This window comes from Amphiura filiformis, chromosome 19 (genome assembly GCF_039555335.1).
Source record: "Amphiura filiformis chromosome 19, Afil_fr2py, whole genome shotgun sequence".
In the NCBI taxonomy this organism is placed as follows: Eukaryota; Metazoa; Echinodermata; class Ophiuroidea; order Amphilepidida; family Amphiuridae; genus Amphiura; species Amphiura filiformis.
The window spans coordinates 42544746-42561589 of NC_092646.1; the positions used below are offsets into that span (position 1 = coordinate 42544746).

A 16844-nucleotide genomic window follows, 5' to 3' on the forward strand; every position below is an offset into this window, starting at 1 on the left:
GATATCAATGTAGATTCATCATACAATATTGTTTGGTTCAGAAAAGAGAGATGGTTGTTACTTAAGGATAAATGGGTTAAATTCTTTGGCAGATTTGTGGGAAAGTTTGAGAAAATATTTGATGCAATATCCAACAACAACAATTCATCTGGAAGGTTTATTTGAAATAAATGGCAATAAGGGACAGACAAGACCTTCAACCCTTGCATTTGTGAAAATATATCTGGTCCTACTTCCTCAATAGTATTTTCACCTAAATATAGTACCTGTACATTGACTAAACCATCTAACCAACTATGGGAAATATACTTTAGCTTATTTACATTCAACATTAACTGTTTTAATTTGTACAAATGTAAAAATGAGCCATCTTCTATACTTGAGATTTGGTTGAAAGACAAATCCAGCGTATGAATGTTTTCTAAACCTTCAAAAATACCAGGTCCGATTGTTGTCATCTTATTCTGACTTAACAATAAAATGATAACATCTGATCGATTGAGGAAGCATTGAGGTTCAATCTGGGTGAGTTGTCTGTTAGAGAGGTCTATTGCAGTTGAGTTTGTGAGAATCAAAGCAGGATCAAAACATATTAACAGAATGTTCATGGTAATATGTACATGTACATCAGGACAGTCGATAAAAAACATCTGGAAGCGTAGGGTACAGAAGCAACTAACCGGACAATCTCGGAATTCGGCTAAAAGTATATAATCTGGAAGGTCAAGGTCAAATCCAGGTAGTTCATCTGCTGTGAAGTAAAAATCACCTTCTAATGTTATCTTGAGAGATGGGTAGTACTCTTGCAGTGTCACATTAGGAATTGTACCATATGGTATTCGATAAATCTCATCAACGACATGAACATTTTTACACTGGTGGAACTTGAAGTTCTCAAATGAATGATGGTTACTGGTATCAAACCATTTGCCATACTCGAAGTTTGGTGACGCAATCATACTGCTTACATGTATTTCCAAAATAGATGACACTCTCATACTGATATTAACTGTACTGCAATTAAGAACTATCGCGCATGGTTCTGCTGCCGTAAATCCAACCCAGCCATAAGATCGATTCAAGCATTCTGCTCCTGATTCTACCAGGGTGAAGTAATCAAAGATGGACCAAGATGACAACCAAACATTCACAGTAATTCCGTGGTTATCAGAGGAGGACACCACAGTGTCGCATGTTTCATTCTCATACGTCTGAATTGTAAGGGTATCATTTCGGGAAAGAATGAAATGATCTTGACATCTTACAGTATCATTGGTTTCAATCACTTCAGACGATGCGAAATCAAAACAGATCATCACAAGTGAAAACAGGAGAAGGCACAAATGCAATCTGTGTGCCATCATGACAAACTGTCAGAATCACAAACAAGATGAACTTGGATTGGTTTCAAGAGTTTGGTTTGAGTTCAAAGTAGTGTCAATCAAAGTTTTTTTCTTACCACTGCAAGCTTATTTTTTTATGCTTAAAAGTTCTATCTTTAACAATCATGCAGTACCTTTTCTTTCATTTAGCTATACTCAGATGAGGTATATGTTGACTCCAATCCTATTGTAAGTTGGACACATTGCCCACATTTGCAGCTAAAACACATTAAATGACTGCTCAGTACATATATAACATCTTCAATTTTTCAGTGGCTTTATGCACTTACTACCAAGGGTGAAAATAAGTGGGAGACGGGAGCCGTTTAGCCCCCAGAAACCCTGAAATGGCCCCTGGTCCCATCTAAATTTAAGCTGACCAGGGGACACTTTTCTTCAGAAACTGGCCCCTGGTCACTATACCCAAAAATTCAATTCCATAGCTATTAATGCATGATGAACTTCTATCCAGAACAAATATTGGCCCCCTGTTGATTAGAAGGGGCCCTTGGTTCCATGTGGAATGAAGTGAATCAGGGGCCATTTTGTGTAAAAAGAAGCCCCTGGTTCACCATTTCTTAATTTCACTCTTGCTTACTACATAATTTCTGCAAATCGTTGATTCTAGTAACAATACAATCCATTCGCACCAACTGCTAGTGTTTTGACCTGACAAATCAGATACTATTTCGCTGATGAAAAAGCAACATCGCTTTTTAGTTAATCGGTGACATCACAGACAGTACATATATTTTTCATTGTTTTGTCTGCACATATTAAACCGGATTTGATGATAACATTTCCAAAATGTTTACTTCCTCTTCACATATAGTAGAGTATAGTAGCATATGATAATAATGTCTCCATCCTGTTAGCCTTTCAACTCCAATTCTAGTTTGTACAGGCAAGTTCTATAATTCTTAGTACTCATCCGACGCAGTCGTCACTACTATCGTTTATAAACTTCTTTCCATACAAGTTGAGCTTCAATGTTGAAAAAACAACCCAACTTTCACGCCCATAGTTCGTTAATAGAGTAGGACATAGTCAACCTGTTGTATGCATGTCGTTTCAATAATCATTAGTAACAGTGGAAAGTCCCCAAGTCTGGCCCTTTCTGAGAAATTGTGGGATAGGCTCATTGTGAGGTTCACTAATCACAGATAATAGCAAATGACAAAACATGAATTTCAAGGGGAATTTCCATTCATATTTTCATTTCCTTCTATTGCACAATGCTTAAGGTTGGTCTGAACCTTGGAATTATCGAAAACATTTTAGCCTTTTAACTTCTAAATTATTGATCTAAAGTGTATAAAAGTATATTTCCATGTTTCGAATGGAAATTACCTTACAAATCCAGTGGTGACATCAGATTAATTTAAAAATGCTCAATTTTGGAGAAAATCGTCAAAAACCGCAATTTTGACCCAAAAATTTACGTAAACCGTAACTAATTATTTTTTCGGTAAAATATTTTTTCTTATTGATTTTCAAAAACTAGGTTTGAAAATCTAGGATCCATTTTTTTATTTTTTTGAATTTTGACCATCTTTTAGAAATATTCTATAAAAAATGGTTGAAATTTTACAGTTTCAGCCTAATTTAGGCAATACTGGTGTATATTTTTGTTTTTTGATGGAAATTTAAAAAAAAATGAAAAAACGGCTCCTAGAGGAAAAGGAGCTGTACACGATAAGACCAAAATCTTACCTTTATATTTTCTATAATGAATCTGTTAGCTTTAACGAAAAATTGAAAACATGCACGAAAATGAACACGTTTTAAATCACTGTTTTGTATCAAAAGTGGCAGTAGACAGCAATCAAACAACTCCCGTTTTCAAATGTAATCATCTTGAATCCTGAAATTCACGCAGCTGGTATTCGCGATTAAGATACAACTTCCGCGCATGTTTTACAAAAATCAAAGCAATATTTTCCATATAAAAGAGGAATAATTGTTCGTCAAGCCGTATGAAATTCCTGGCCGGCCATGTTTTCGATCATGTTTTGTTATGAGGCTCCGAGCAAGATACACTATCAGGGTGAAGCATGCAGGGAAGCACATCTCGGCGCACCCTGTTATCATCGGGCGCAAGGCAAAAATACGCGTTCATTAGCAACGAGATTGGCAAGATTTCCCGCCATTGACCATGTGGACGATTTCAGATGGAAAAGGGTGAAATACCATATTTAAAAATGATAGAAAATTGGTAAAAAAATTAAAAACCTGAAAAATTTCAGTTCAAACTTAAAGTACACAGACTAATGAATATAGAATTCAAGAAAAATGGAATTCTGCATTTTAAAACCATGCTATGTTTCAAACCAACCTTAAGTTGTTGGCACTATTATGTCAAAATTGTTTGTTGTCAACCACCCACAGAATGACAATCACAATGACAATCATACTCAATGTGTTCGAGAATTTTCCAAACTTTTGTGGGAGAGAATGAGTCAACCACCCACTTAATTCTACAGCGGGCAAGTAATGTATAGTGGGATATTTTTGCTGGGTAAATTTTTTGCAATTTTATCAATTCTGGACAGTTGAGTGGGTGCTTAATTCACATTTTCAAATATATTCACATAAAAGTACTATGTGAAATAAATATTTTTGTGCTGTTAAAAATTCGCGGCTGACTGTTCGACCGCAAAAAAAACCCACCAAAATTACCAACTATACAGTAGCTTGGTTTTGACCTATATTTCAATCTCCGTTTTTGACATTTTTAAAGAAGCAGTTACTTGTGTCATGCTGTTTTGCTTCAGTAATCATGGTCAATGGTGGAAAGTCCCAATATCAAACTTATTCTGTGTATCTCATGCATAGCAGGGCAGGTACAACTTCCAATGACTGTCCCAATCTGTCTTGGTCATTATCATCATCAGTCGGCTGCGGATCAGGCGACTACAAGCTTTCATCCTTGATCAGGAATTGAACCTGGGAGGATCTAGACCAATGCTCTTACCCACTGGCATCAACGCATTATAGAATACTAAACATCTCAAAACAAGTAACTAACCCCCCTTAAATAATGACCATTATTCAAAAACGGGCAATTGTATTGCAAATCGTTGGAAGCAGAATTTATTTCTGTGCATTTTGACACCTCATTTGTAGTAATTGACTAAATATTGACATCACAGCGTACAGTTAAATCAATGTAACCCAAGATTTGAAAGTTGCAGTAAATTGTATTGATTTTGTATTCAGTATAATGGAAGGAAATCTGTTTAATGATATCTGAGTGTGTCTGTATTGTGTGTAGGTGCAACTTTCAAATCTGGGCAGGTCACTACATTAAATCGACCGGTGTTTTATTGTTTTCTGAGCTATCGTATCAAATGAGGTGTCAAAATGCGCAGAAATAAGTTCTGCTTCCAGCGCATTTTACAGATTTGTAATACAATAGTCTCTTTTTGAATAATGGCCATTACTTAAGGGGGGTTAGTTACTTTTTTTGAGATGTTTATATTGGACCAAGGTTCCAAATCATATCTCCCCCACTTCTCTAGTGACAACCATTAAGAAGAAACAATATTTTCACCAATTCTAGCCAAATAATTTGAGAAAACATGGTGACTAAGACTTAATAGGTTAATGGTATGTGCATTACCTCATTACCTTTCCCTCAAATAGGCCGAAATGCTCAGTTGGTAAGAGCGCTAGTCTTCTTCCTTGGCCTACTCGAGGGAAATAGTAAATTATGTGCATAGAGGGACGCTGCTTACTTGACAAATGGAGACAAATTAGACACAAAAAGACATTTTGACACAAAAAGCAAAAATATATATTTTTCCAAAATCTATACTATCTACATAATAGCTGCTTTACCTGAAGTACAACATTACTATAAATTATGTTATAACATTATCATACAAATCTGGGCATAGTACCCAACCTGGGTTAAAATCATGTTTATACATGTATTTACAGAAATGAACTCCAGATATAGCTGAAGATCCAAGTAGACGAATATATCCAACTCTAAATTCTGGTCCAAACCCACAAGCTAGGTTGAAATCTTGTTCTGATGTAGAATTTTGCATCATTGAAAATTTACCAATTTATTGAAAGGGTTTTGACTCGAGCAAATGTGAAGCAACAAAACATTGCCATCGTATCATAAATCAGCAAAATTTACATAAATCACCTTTTGACCTTTTGTAACTTTTACATTCTTTTTATAATACCTTTGAAATAGGAAGAAAATATACATTTAATATAACTGCAATCTTTTGGGAAATTTACACTGATAAAACATAATAGAATACATTAGTATTTTACGCAATGTGTAATATATGTCCAGCTATATTTTCTAGCTCCATATTTGCTAGTTAGGTTAAAAGTTAATGACCTATGACCTTATAAACAAGACATAGACATTCACAATAAATTTGTGAAGTCATACTTGTATCTGTGATCCACCTTGGGTTACAATTGGCCACAGAGGTTGTAAAGGAAATAGAGCCTAATGCAGGGCTGAAACTTTTCTGAAGTTGACCTCTAAATGATCTTTGACCTCATACATGTGACCTTTGTCACACACACACACCCCTCTATCCACCCCTACACACAGTTGGAGCTCATTTCGTAGTCCAGTCTCGACCTACTTGTTTGGCATGCACTACAGCATCGTCTCCATTTCAGTGTAACAATTTGGTCGTAAGCGATCTACAAAATGATTTGATACACGATCTACAGTAGCATACAGAAATGGATTAAGTACAGAATTAATTGGTAAAATAAATGCTGTTATCCATGGAAACAATTCAGGGGGGAAATCTTTTACTCCTGTCTGTGCTAGAATACCCAATATGACGATGGGAAGCCAACACAGGAGGTCAGTCAACGCAATAGCACCCATTTTAATGGCCATTTTCAAATCAGTTTTGAGCAAGGAGAATCCTGATTTACAAATATACACAAATAGGAGTATGTAACATATTGCAATCAAAAAACACAAGAGAGAGTTAAGCCCAAGGAAAAGTCCGATTGAGAAATAGTTGTCTAGTTTTGCGCCAATTTCAGTAAATGTTTGGAATGGAATATGATCAGCTGGCCTGTCAAAGTCGTATGATATTGTAATGTTTTCATCGTTTTCTTCATATATTTTAGTTTTAGCCAATGGTAACCCAATACATACATCAGAAAATTGATACAATTTATCATCTTGTAAGAAAATAGTTACAATGCTTAAAGCAAAAGCAATTACCCATGCAACTATTGTCATTAATACTTGTGTCCATTTGCCAAATAGCTTGCGTGTTATAAAGATTTTTCGAAATGCCCAAAGTCTATCTACAGCTATAAGGGTTAGAAAGAGAAGGGATGCTTCACTTGATAAGACTGATAGAAATCCTGCAAATTTGCAAAAAGCACTGTTTCTCCAATGTTCCGCAAATGAAGGAAAATACTCATTATAGTATTGATCAACAGATGCAATAACTAACAAATACACACCCATAAGTAAGTCTGCCAGAGCTAAATTTGTGATAAAAATAACTTGTTTCACTTCCTTTTCATCTGCTGAATTAAACTTCATTTTTTCACATCCCCAAATAAACACCACAATGTTAGCAAACAAAGCACAGAAGCCGAAAATCCATGTACAACTTTTAACAGCTGTAGATGGGAGAAGCTGCTTACATGTTAAGTAAGGAGATGTTTCCTTTCTTGGAACACATTGAGACTGACTTGATGTTTCAAGAAAACAACATATGGCGGGGCTGTCTACGCGGATGTAACTATTGTTTTGCAGACTCAATCCCACAAAAGCATTTTTTGTTATTTTTGATAGACTATTGTATGTAAAGCTGAGAAATTTCAAATTGGTTAAACCAAACAGTGCTTTAGTGTGAATTTGGTTGATTTCATTATTTGTAAGGTCCAGAACTATCAAATCTGTCAAATTTGCAAACTGATATGGGTAGAGTCTGATCATTTTGTTGAATTGGATTGTTAATAACTCTAAAGGCATTCCTTTAAATTGGTGGAAAAGACCTTGTGGTATTTCAGCCAATCTGTTATGAGAGAGATGGAGCCACCTTAAACTTTTAAGGTCTTTCAAAAGATCAGAAGGCAATGATTCAATTTCATTTGTATTCAGATCTAATGTCTCTAACTTTGTCAATCCACTGAAAAGGTTCACCTGAATCACCTTGAGTTTGTTTCCATACAGATAGAGCGCACGCAATTGATGAAGATCTCTGAATACACCTGGCGGTATGGATTCAATGTTATTATTGATCAATTTTAATACCTCTAACTTTGTCAAAGTGTAGAAAAGGTCACTTTGAATCACATTGAGTTTGTTGTCTTCTAAGTGAAGTTCTTGCAATTGATGAAGATTTCTGAATACACCTGATGGTAATGATTCAATGTTATTTTTATACAGACTTAATATCTCTAGCTTTGTTAAATTATTGAAAAGGTCACTTTGTATTACATTGAGTTTATTGCCATACAGCCACAGCTTTTGCAATTGATGAAGATCTCTGAATACACCTGATGGTAATGATTCAATGTTATTTTCATTCAGACCTAATATCTCTAGATTTGTCAAAGTGATGAAAAGGTCACTTTGTATCACATTGAGTTTGTTGCCATACAATGAAAGACGTTGCAATTGATGAAGATCTCTGAATACACCTGATGGTAATGATTTGATATTATTTTCATTCAGATCTAATATCTCTAGCTTGATCAAATTATTGAAAAGGTCTCTTTGTATCACATTGAGTTTGTTGTCTACTAGGTAAAGTTCTCGCAATTGATGAAGATCTCTGAATACACCTGATGGTAATGATTCAATGTTATTTTCATACAGGATTAATATTTCTAACTTTGTCAAATTCTTGAAAAGGTCACTTTGTATCACATTGAGTTTGTTGTCAAACAGGTTAAGCTCTCGCAATTGATGAAGATATCTGAATACACCTGATGGTAATGATTCAATGTTATTTTCATACAGATCTAATATCTCTAGATTTATCAAATTATTGAAAAGGTCATTTTGTATCACATTTAGTTTGTTGCCATAAAGCCAGAGCCCTTGCAATCGATCAAGATCTCTGAATACACCCGATGGCAATAACTCAATGCTATTGTTACTCAATGCTAATATCTCTAACTTTGTCAAGTTATTGAAAAGGTCACTTTGTATCACATTGAGTTTGTTCCCATACAGCTGAAGTCCTTCCAATTGATGAAGATCTCTGAATACACCCGATGGTAATGATTCAATGTTATTTTCATTCAGACCTAATTTCTCTAGCTTTGTCAAATTATTGAAAAGGTCATTTTGTATCACTTTGAGTTTGTTCCCATACAGGTACAGCTCTCGCAATTGATGACAATCTCTGAATACACCCGATGGTAATGATTCAATGCTATTTGCATTCAGATCTAATATCTCTAGCTTCATCAAATTATTGAAAAGGTCTCTTTGTATCACATTGAGTTTGTTGCCATTCAGCCAGAGCCCTCGCAATTGATCAAGATCTCTGAATACACCTGATCGCAATAACTCAATGCTATTGTTACTCAATGCTAACATCTCTAACTTAGTTAAACCATTGAAAAGGTCACTTTGTATCACATTGAGTTTGTTATCATACAGGTAAAGTTCTTGCAATTGATGAAGATCTTTGAATACACCTGACTGCAGTGAGTTGATATTGTTGTTAGATAGCGCTAATATCTCTAACTTGTAGACCTTGTAAAAAAGGTCTTTTTGTAATTTCTCCAATGTATTAGAATGTGTGTAAAGGCGTTTTAAATTATAAAGATGACTGAATAAGTTGATTGGAATGACAGATAAATTATTGTAGGATAGGACTAGCGATATCAATGTTGATTTATCGTATAGTATTGTTTGGTTCAGAAAAGAGAGATGGTTGTTAAATAAGGATAAATGGGTTACATTCTTTGGTAGATTTGTGGGAAAGCTTGAGAAAATATTTGATGCAATATCCAACAACAACAATTTCTTTGGAAGATTTCTTAATTGAAATAAATGGCAGCCAGGGAATGACAAAACCTTCAACCCTTGCATTTGTGAAAATATATCTGGTTCTACTTCCTTAATAGTATTTCTCCCTAAATACAATACCTGTACATTGATTAAACCATCTAACCAACTATGAGAAATATACTTTAGCTTATTTACATTCAACAGTAACTGTTTTAATTTGTACAAATGTAAAAGTGCACCAGCTGCTATACTTGAGATTTGGTTGAAAGACAAGTCCAGTGTATGAATGTTTTCTAAACCTTCAAAAATACCAGGTCCAATTGTTGTCATCTTATTCTCACGCAACAATAAAATGATAACATCTGATCGATTGAGGAAGCATTGAGGTTCAATGTGAGTGAGTTGCCTGTCAGAGAGGTCCATTGCAGTCGAGTTCGCGAGAATCAAAGCAGGAGATCCGCCTACTAAAAGAATGTTCTTGCTAACATGCACATCTGGACAGTCAATAAAAAACATCTGGAAGCGTAGGGTACAAAAGCAGCTAACCAGACACTCTGGGAATTCGGCTAAAAGTATATCATCTGGAAGGTCAAGATCAAATCCAGGTAGCTCATCTGCTGTGAATTCAGGATCACCTTCTAATGTTATCTTGAGAGATGGATTGAACTCTTGTAGTATCACATAGGGAATGTCTTGATATTGCATATGATAAATCTCATCAACAATATGAACATTTTTACACTGATTGAACTTAAAGTTCTCGAATGCATGGCGGTTACTGGTATCAAGCCATTTGACATATTCAAAGTTGCTTGTTGATGCAATCATACTGTTCCCGTGTATTTCCAAAATAGATGACACTCTCATACTGATATGAACTGTACTGCAATTAAGAACTATCGCGCATGGTTCTGCTGCCGTAAATCCAACCCAGCCATAAGATTGATTCACGCATTCTGCTCCTGATTCTACCAAGGTGAAGTAGTCAAAAATGGACCAAGAAGATAACGAAAGAACATTCACAGTAATTCGGTGGTAATTAGAGGAGGACACCACAGTGTCACACGTTTCATTCTCATACGTCTGAATTGTAAGGGTATTATTTTGGGAAAGAATGAAATGTTGATCTTGACATCTTACAGTATCATTGGCTTCATTCACTTCAGATGATGATAAATCAAAACAGATCATCACAAGTGAAAACAGGAGAAGGTAAGAGCACAATTTGTGAGCCATCATGACAAACCGTCAGAATCTTAAACAAGATGAATCTGAATTGGTTTAAACAGTTTGGTTTCAGTTCAATGAAGTGTCAATCAAAGTTTTTTCTTACCACTGCAAACTTATTTTTTTATGCTTAAAAGTTCTATCTTTAACATTCATGCAGTACCTTTTCTTACATGTAGCTCTGTTCAGGTGATGAGGTATATGTTAACTCCAAACCAATTGTAATGTAAGTTGGACACATTGCCTACATTTGCAGCTAAAACACATTTAATGACTGCACAGTACAAATATTACATCTTCAATTCAAATATCATCAGTGGCTTCATGCACTTGCTACATAATTTTTGCAAATCGTTGATTCTAGTAACAATACAATCCATTCACACCAACTGCTAGTGTTGTGACTTGATAAATCAGATACTAGTTTGCTGATGAAAAAGCAACATTTTTTGTCAGTTAATTGATGACATCACAGACAGTACATAGATTTTTGATTTTTTTTTTTTCTGCAAACATTAAACTGGATTTGATAACATTTCCAAAATGTTTACTTCCTCTTCACATATAGTAGAGTATAGTAGCATATGATAATAATGTCTCCTGTTAGCCTTTCAACTCCAATTCTAGTTTGTACATGTAAGTTCTATAATGCATAGTACTCATCCGACGCAGTCGTCACTACTATCGTTTATAAACTTCTTTCCATACAAGTTGAGCTTCAATGTTGAAAAAACAAACCAAGTTTCACGCCTATAGTTCTATCATAGAGTAGGACATATAGTCTATCTGTTGAATTCATGTAGCTTCAATAATCATTAGTAATAGTGTTAAGTCCCAAAGTCTGGCCCTTTCATCCAGCAAGTACACTTTGCGAGGTTCACTAATCACAGATAATAGCAAATAACAGAACATGAATTTCAAGGGGAATTCCCATTCCTATTTTCATTTCCTTATATTGCGCAATGCTTATAAGTTGTTTGCCACTATTATGTCAAGATTGTTTGTTGTGAAAACACCCACAGAAACATAACAATCATAATCACAATCATACTCAATGTGTTTGTGGAAGAGAGTGAATCAACCATATACTTAATACTTGGTTTCAACCTGTATTTCAGTCTCAGGTTTTGACACATGTTATGATATGCCGTTTTGCTTTGATAATCATGATCAATGGGGGAAAGTCCCAATATCAAAATTATTCTGTGTATCTCATGCATAGCAGGGCAGGTACAACGTGCAAGGGCCAATACCCACACACAAAGCTAATGGGCAAACGGGTGATTTCATGTAGTATTGCAATTTGAAAGACAAACATTTCAACATATCGGGCAATTCTCATGAAAAGGGACCATTCATCAATGGTGGAAAGTCCCAATATTAAAATTATTCTGTATAATTATCTGATGCATAGCAGGGCGGGTACAATTTGCAAGGTCTAATACATTTACCCACAGACAAAGCTAAAGGGCAAACAGGTGATTTCATGGGGAATTACAATTTGACGACAAACATTTCAACATATGTGACATGATCTGGTCCATGAGGGCCAAAGGAGGCATTTTTGAAAATTGAGTTACTGCAATTTTTACATTATACATACAATAGGCTATCATTTACTGAAAACACCAAAGGTCTAGCATACTTGGTTCTAAAGTTACGAAGTTTTTTGATGCCTATTTTCTTTTGTATTTGATTGTTTTTTACTCCATATTTTTACCTTTATCAGTTTCAAATTTGCCGCCTTTGGCCCCCATGGACCAGATCGTGTCACATATGGGCTATTCTCACAAAATGGGACTATTTATAGCTTGAATCTGTCTTTGGCCCATAATTTTGTATACACTGTTTTTAAAGATGTTGATACTTTGATAGAACTCGTCAAATTCAACTAGGATATATATATCTACTGTCTATAGTGTTTTTTGTGATATATTTAAAAAAAGCCAAAAATGTCTGTCCCATAGCTACATTTTAACAATTCATATAAAATATAGGCCTAAACATCATAATTTCTTTGCTTTCTTTGTAATGGTTTGTGGTGAACTTGTGTTGACATTATTTTCTTCCTGATTTATCCACATCTCAATCCGAAGTAACATCTTTAAAATATTTTTTTTTTATTTTTTAACATTGCTTAAGGGATGGGGTATGAGCGTTTGGACAGTATTTATTGTGGGACATTAGAGCACATCAGACATATCGAATTGCATTCTGAATACGAAGAATGGTTTTCTGATATCAAATAATTTTGATTTTTGAAATTACATAATGTAATACATTTTATGGCAAATGATTAAAATTGATATTTTTAATATTTAACAGTACTCGAAGTAAACTTTATAAATCTGATGATTTATTCTTAAAGTGTAAAATGTAGGTGTGATGAAAAGCCGACGATCAATTGAAAATTTTGACCTTTTCAGTATTGAAGATATGGATTTTTTTTCCAAAACACCTAACAAATTATGGTCTTTTTGGGAAAAAATCCATATCTTCAATATGAAAGGTCAAAATTTTCAATTGATTGTCGGCTTTTCCTCCCAGCTACATACACTTTAAGAATATATCATTAGATTTATCAAATTTACTTCGAGGACTGTTATATATCAAAAATGTGAAAAATATCCAATTTTAATAATTTGTCATAAAATTTGTATTATATCGTGAATTTCAAAAACTGAAAATTATTTGATATCAGAAAGACATTCTTCGTATTCAGAATGCAATTCGGTCTGATGTGCTCTCATGTCCCGCAAAAAATACTGTCGAAACGCTCATTCCGGATCCCTCTTAAAAGACAGGCATGTATACTTCCTTCCACCAGGTTTGCTACCATAAACCTGACAGATCTTCAGATAATTTCGATAATTTTTGCATAAATTATGTAAATTATCCACTTAAATTAACATATTTTACACCAAACAATGTACAGGAAAAATGCACTGGTGGGTATCATTCGTTCCACCATGTGGTGTCCCCATAGGCCTTGTGAATTCCGAGAAACAGCCGCGGATGTACAGACAGACAGCCACAAAAGTGGTCACTAGGTCTCTTCCTGAATGTAGTTCAGGCAAGACAATAAACTCAATTTGGCAACATCTGTGAAGTAAGTAATCGCCGGTCGCAACACATAGTGGCGTAGAATGATTTTTCCAAATTTTCCATATCACATAGTGGCGTAAAAGTTCAGAGCTAGCTATATCCTAAAATAGTTATTCCTTTTTAACTATTAAAGTAATAATAGTTTGAACCTTAAACTTCAATTTCAAATAGAATTGGGCCACTGAGAAATAACAGTGCAAGAGTATCGACTCAGTTATTATTAGCATATCCTTCAAATACATTTTGCTCGGAAATGTATTTTGTCCTTCATGTACGCCACTATATGTTGCGTCCAACAAAAACTACCCAGGATAACTTTACTACTACTTACCGATAAGATATCTGAGAACGTCTGTCCGTCACCAGCAACCACACTGATCTCATACAAGACATCACCATAGGTGACTTCACTGCTGGCATCCCATGTGATGGTGAAGTTATCCCAGGTGCCATCGATGGCGACAGAGGGAGCAGGGATTGTTGATGGAATGACGTTTGGTGGCGCTTGAAACCCATCTGGAGGTAAATTATTTTAAGGGATCTAGAATGAGCATTTATGGCATTTTGACAGTATTTTTGTGGGACATGAGAGCACCTCAGACCTATCGACATGCATTCTGAATACTGAAGCATGTCTTTCTGATATCAAATAATTTTCATTTTTGAAATTCACGATATAATACAAATTTTATGACAAATTATTAAAATTTGATATTTTTAAAATTTTTGATATATAACAGTCCTCGAAATAAATTTTATAAATCTAATGATATATTCTTAAAGTGTATGTAGCTGGGAGGAAAAGCCGACGATCAATTGAAAATGTTGACCTTTTATATTGAAGATATGGATTTTTTTCCCCAAAAGACCTATTTTTGTTTTGGTGCTTTCGGAAAAAAATCCATATCTTTAATAAGAAAGGTCAAAATTTTCAATTGATCGTCGGCTTTTCATCCCACCTACATACACTTTAAGTATAAATCATCAGATTTATAAAGTTTACTTCAAGTACTGTTAAATATCAAAAATATCAATTTTTAATGATTTGCCCTAAAATGTGTATTACATTGCGAATTTCAAAAAATCAAAATTATTTGATATCAGAATGACATTCTTCGTATTCAGGATGCAATTGGATATGTCTGATGTGCTCTAATGTCCCACAATAAATACTGTCCAAACGTTCATACCCCTTCCCTTAATGTTATGAAAATTGCATCAATTAGGCTATTCCATTTAAAATACACACTACCTCTGTGGAAGATTTAGCTTAAGTCTTCCACAGAGGGAGTATGAATTTCAAGTAGAATAGACAATTGGGTAACTTCCATTTGCAATACTCACTCCAGTTGTGGAACATATAGGTCAAGCTAAATTACAGGGGGAGTATGGGTTTCAGAATGATTAGCACTGACCAATTACATTTGAAAAAGATACTCCCCCTGTGGAAGATATTTCCAAAATCTTCTACAGGGGTAGTATGGATTTTAGATGGAATAGCCCATTGCAAGGGGCTAGTAACGTATCAGTTGGGGGGGAGGAAGAGTGGTCCACAGACGGCTTTCACCAGGTTGGCCAGCTCCATCTACCAGGCAGAAATCAACCAGTATTGCCTAGTGAACCTTCTTTTTCAACCAGTAAAAACCTTGTTTTCGGGCTAAAATAGCCTACTACTGTACAGTTCACCTTATTGTGCATATTCAACTGTTGGACAAAGGTAGTGTTTGCATGCCTTGTCAAGATTTGTGTTTGTGCGTTCCGACAGACACGCCCAAATATAGTGCCAGATCAGGGGTCAACAACCTTTTTGAAGTAAAATGCCAGGTTTAAGTATCTCTTGGGATAGCATAGTTAAGTGGAACAAGCTTAAACCTGTGGCACAACTACATGAGTACTAGTGGTGGGAATCTAATCAAGTCAAGTTTCTGTGAAGTGAACCACAACACAGGTGGGATCTTGTTTTTTTTGTTTTTTTTTCAAGTTTTGTGATATAATATTATATCTCCCTATCAGGGTGATTTAAAAAAAATCTAAAATAACCCCAAAATGGGTGTAAACTGTCTTATCTAATACTCAAAACATAACTGGCAACTTTGTCAGTTGTTCCAGGTTTTCCTTTACACCAGATTGATAACTGAGCCCAAAATAATGAAAATGACCCAGTAGGTGTATACTTTGACTATGACTCATTACCTCAAGTTGCCCAGATTATCATTCCTATCAAGCCCAAATTACCTGGTAATGGATGTAAACTGTCTTGTCTAATACTAAGAGCATGGCTGGCAGCTTTGGCCAGTGTTGCCAGATTTCCAGCCTTCAAATCTCCGATAATTACATCATCATCTCCATCGATCCAAAACAGCTTCTGACTGTAGTAATGCAACGCTGCTCTCCTAAATGGCAAGAAACAAATAGTACTTATTTAGGCATCAAAAGTGAAGTTTGTAGTTTAATTTGTAGGGCTCGAGTTTAACTTTTTAAATCATCTTACCAACTGGCTCAAATTAAATGCCCTTTTTTTTCATAGTTCATTTTGATTGGTGAATGAATATAAACAAATCAAATCCTATCCTATGTTTTGGGGCTAAATTTCAAGCCATATTGCAACATTTCCATAAAAGTAAATTTGTTATATCGTTTCCATAAAATGTTAGTTTACACTGTCGATGTCAGATATGGGTTGATCCTTCATGTAATTATTTTGTGTAAGCTAATCCTAACTCTAACCCTAATCCTAACCCTAATCCTAATCATAACCCTAATCATAACCCTAATCCTAACCCTAAACTAACCCTAACCCTAATTTCGTGTAAAATTACATGAAGGAATAACCCAGATATGTCCCCTTTTAATTTTTGAGCCGAACTGTGGTAAAGCAGAGAAAATCAGAAGTTTAATTCGAGCGCTGATGTCGCCAACGCATGTCACTCTGTTGATCGTGACCGAGGTCGGTCCTGTTGATGTGTTATGACCATCCAGCACACCATGTATGTAGTGTTCAGATTTATTTTTACAAATACCGCCCCTAAAGGCATGATTTTTGCATTAATGTACATTACAATCATGTAAAAATCAGAAACTTGAGGGTCGCCTTCTCAGCAAATATTACAATATGGCTGTAAAAGCTTGATGATCATAATTAATTTTAG

At 35.1% G+C, this 16844-nt stretch overlaps 2 protein-coding genes across 2 annotated transcripts in view; both read right to left on the reverse strand.

Annotated features, from left to right (window-relative positions):
* Positions 1-16844, reverse strand: part of LOC140140596 (proto-oncogene tyrosine-protein kinase ROS-like) — a 141197-nt gene that overhangs the window by 40608 nt on the left and 83745 nt on the right. The window contains exons 18-19 of the mRNA XM_072162353.1: positions 15931-16088; positions 14027-14211 (exon numbers count right to left, since the gene is read on the reverse strand). Of these exons, the coding sequence (XP_072018454.1) occupies positions 14027-14211; positions 15931-16088 (343 nt within the window). The remainder of the gene's footprint in view (positions 1-14026; positions 14212-15930; positions 16089-16844) is intronic.
* On the reverse strand, positions 5744-10191 carry LOC140141627 (uncharacterized). The gene has a single exon (XM_072163538.1). It carries the CDS (start codon positions 10189-10191, stop codon positions 6016-6018), a length of 4176 nt encoding a protein of 1391 aa, XP_072019639.1. The 3' UTR covers positions 5744-6015.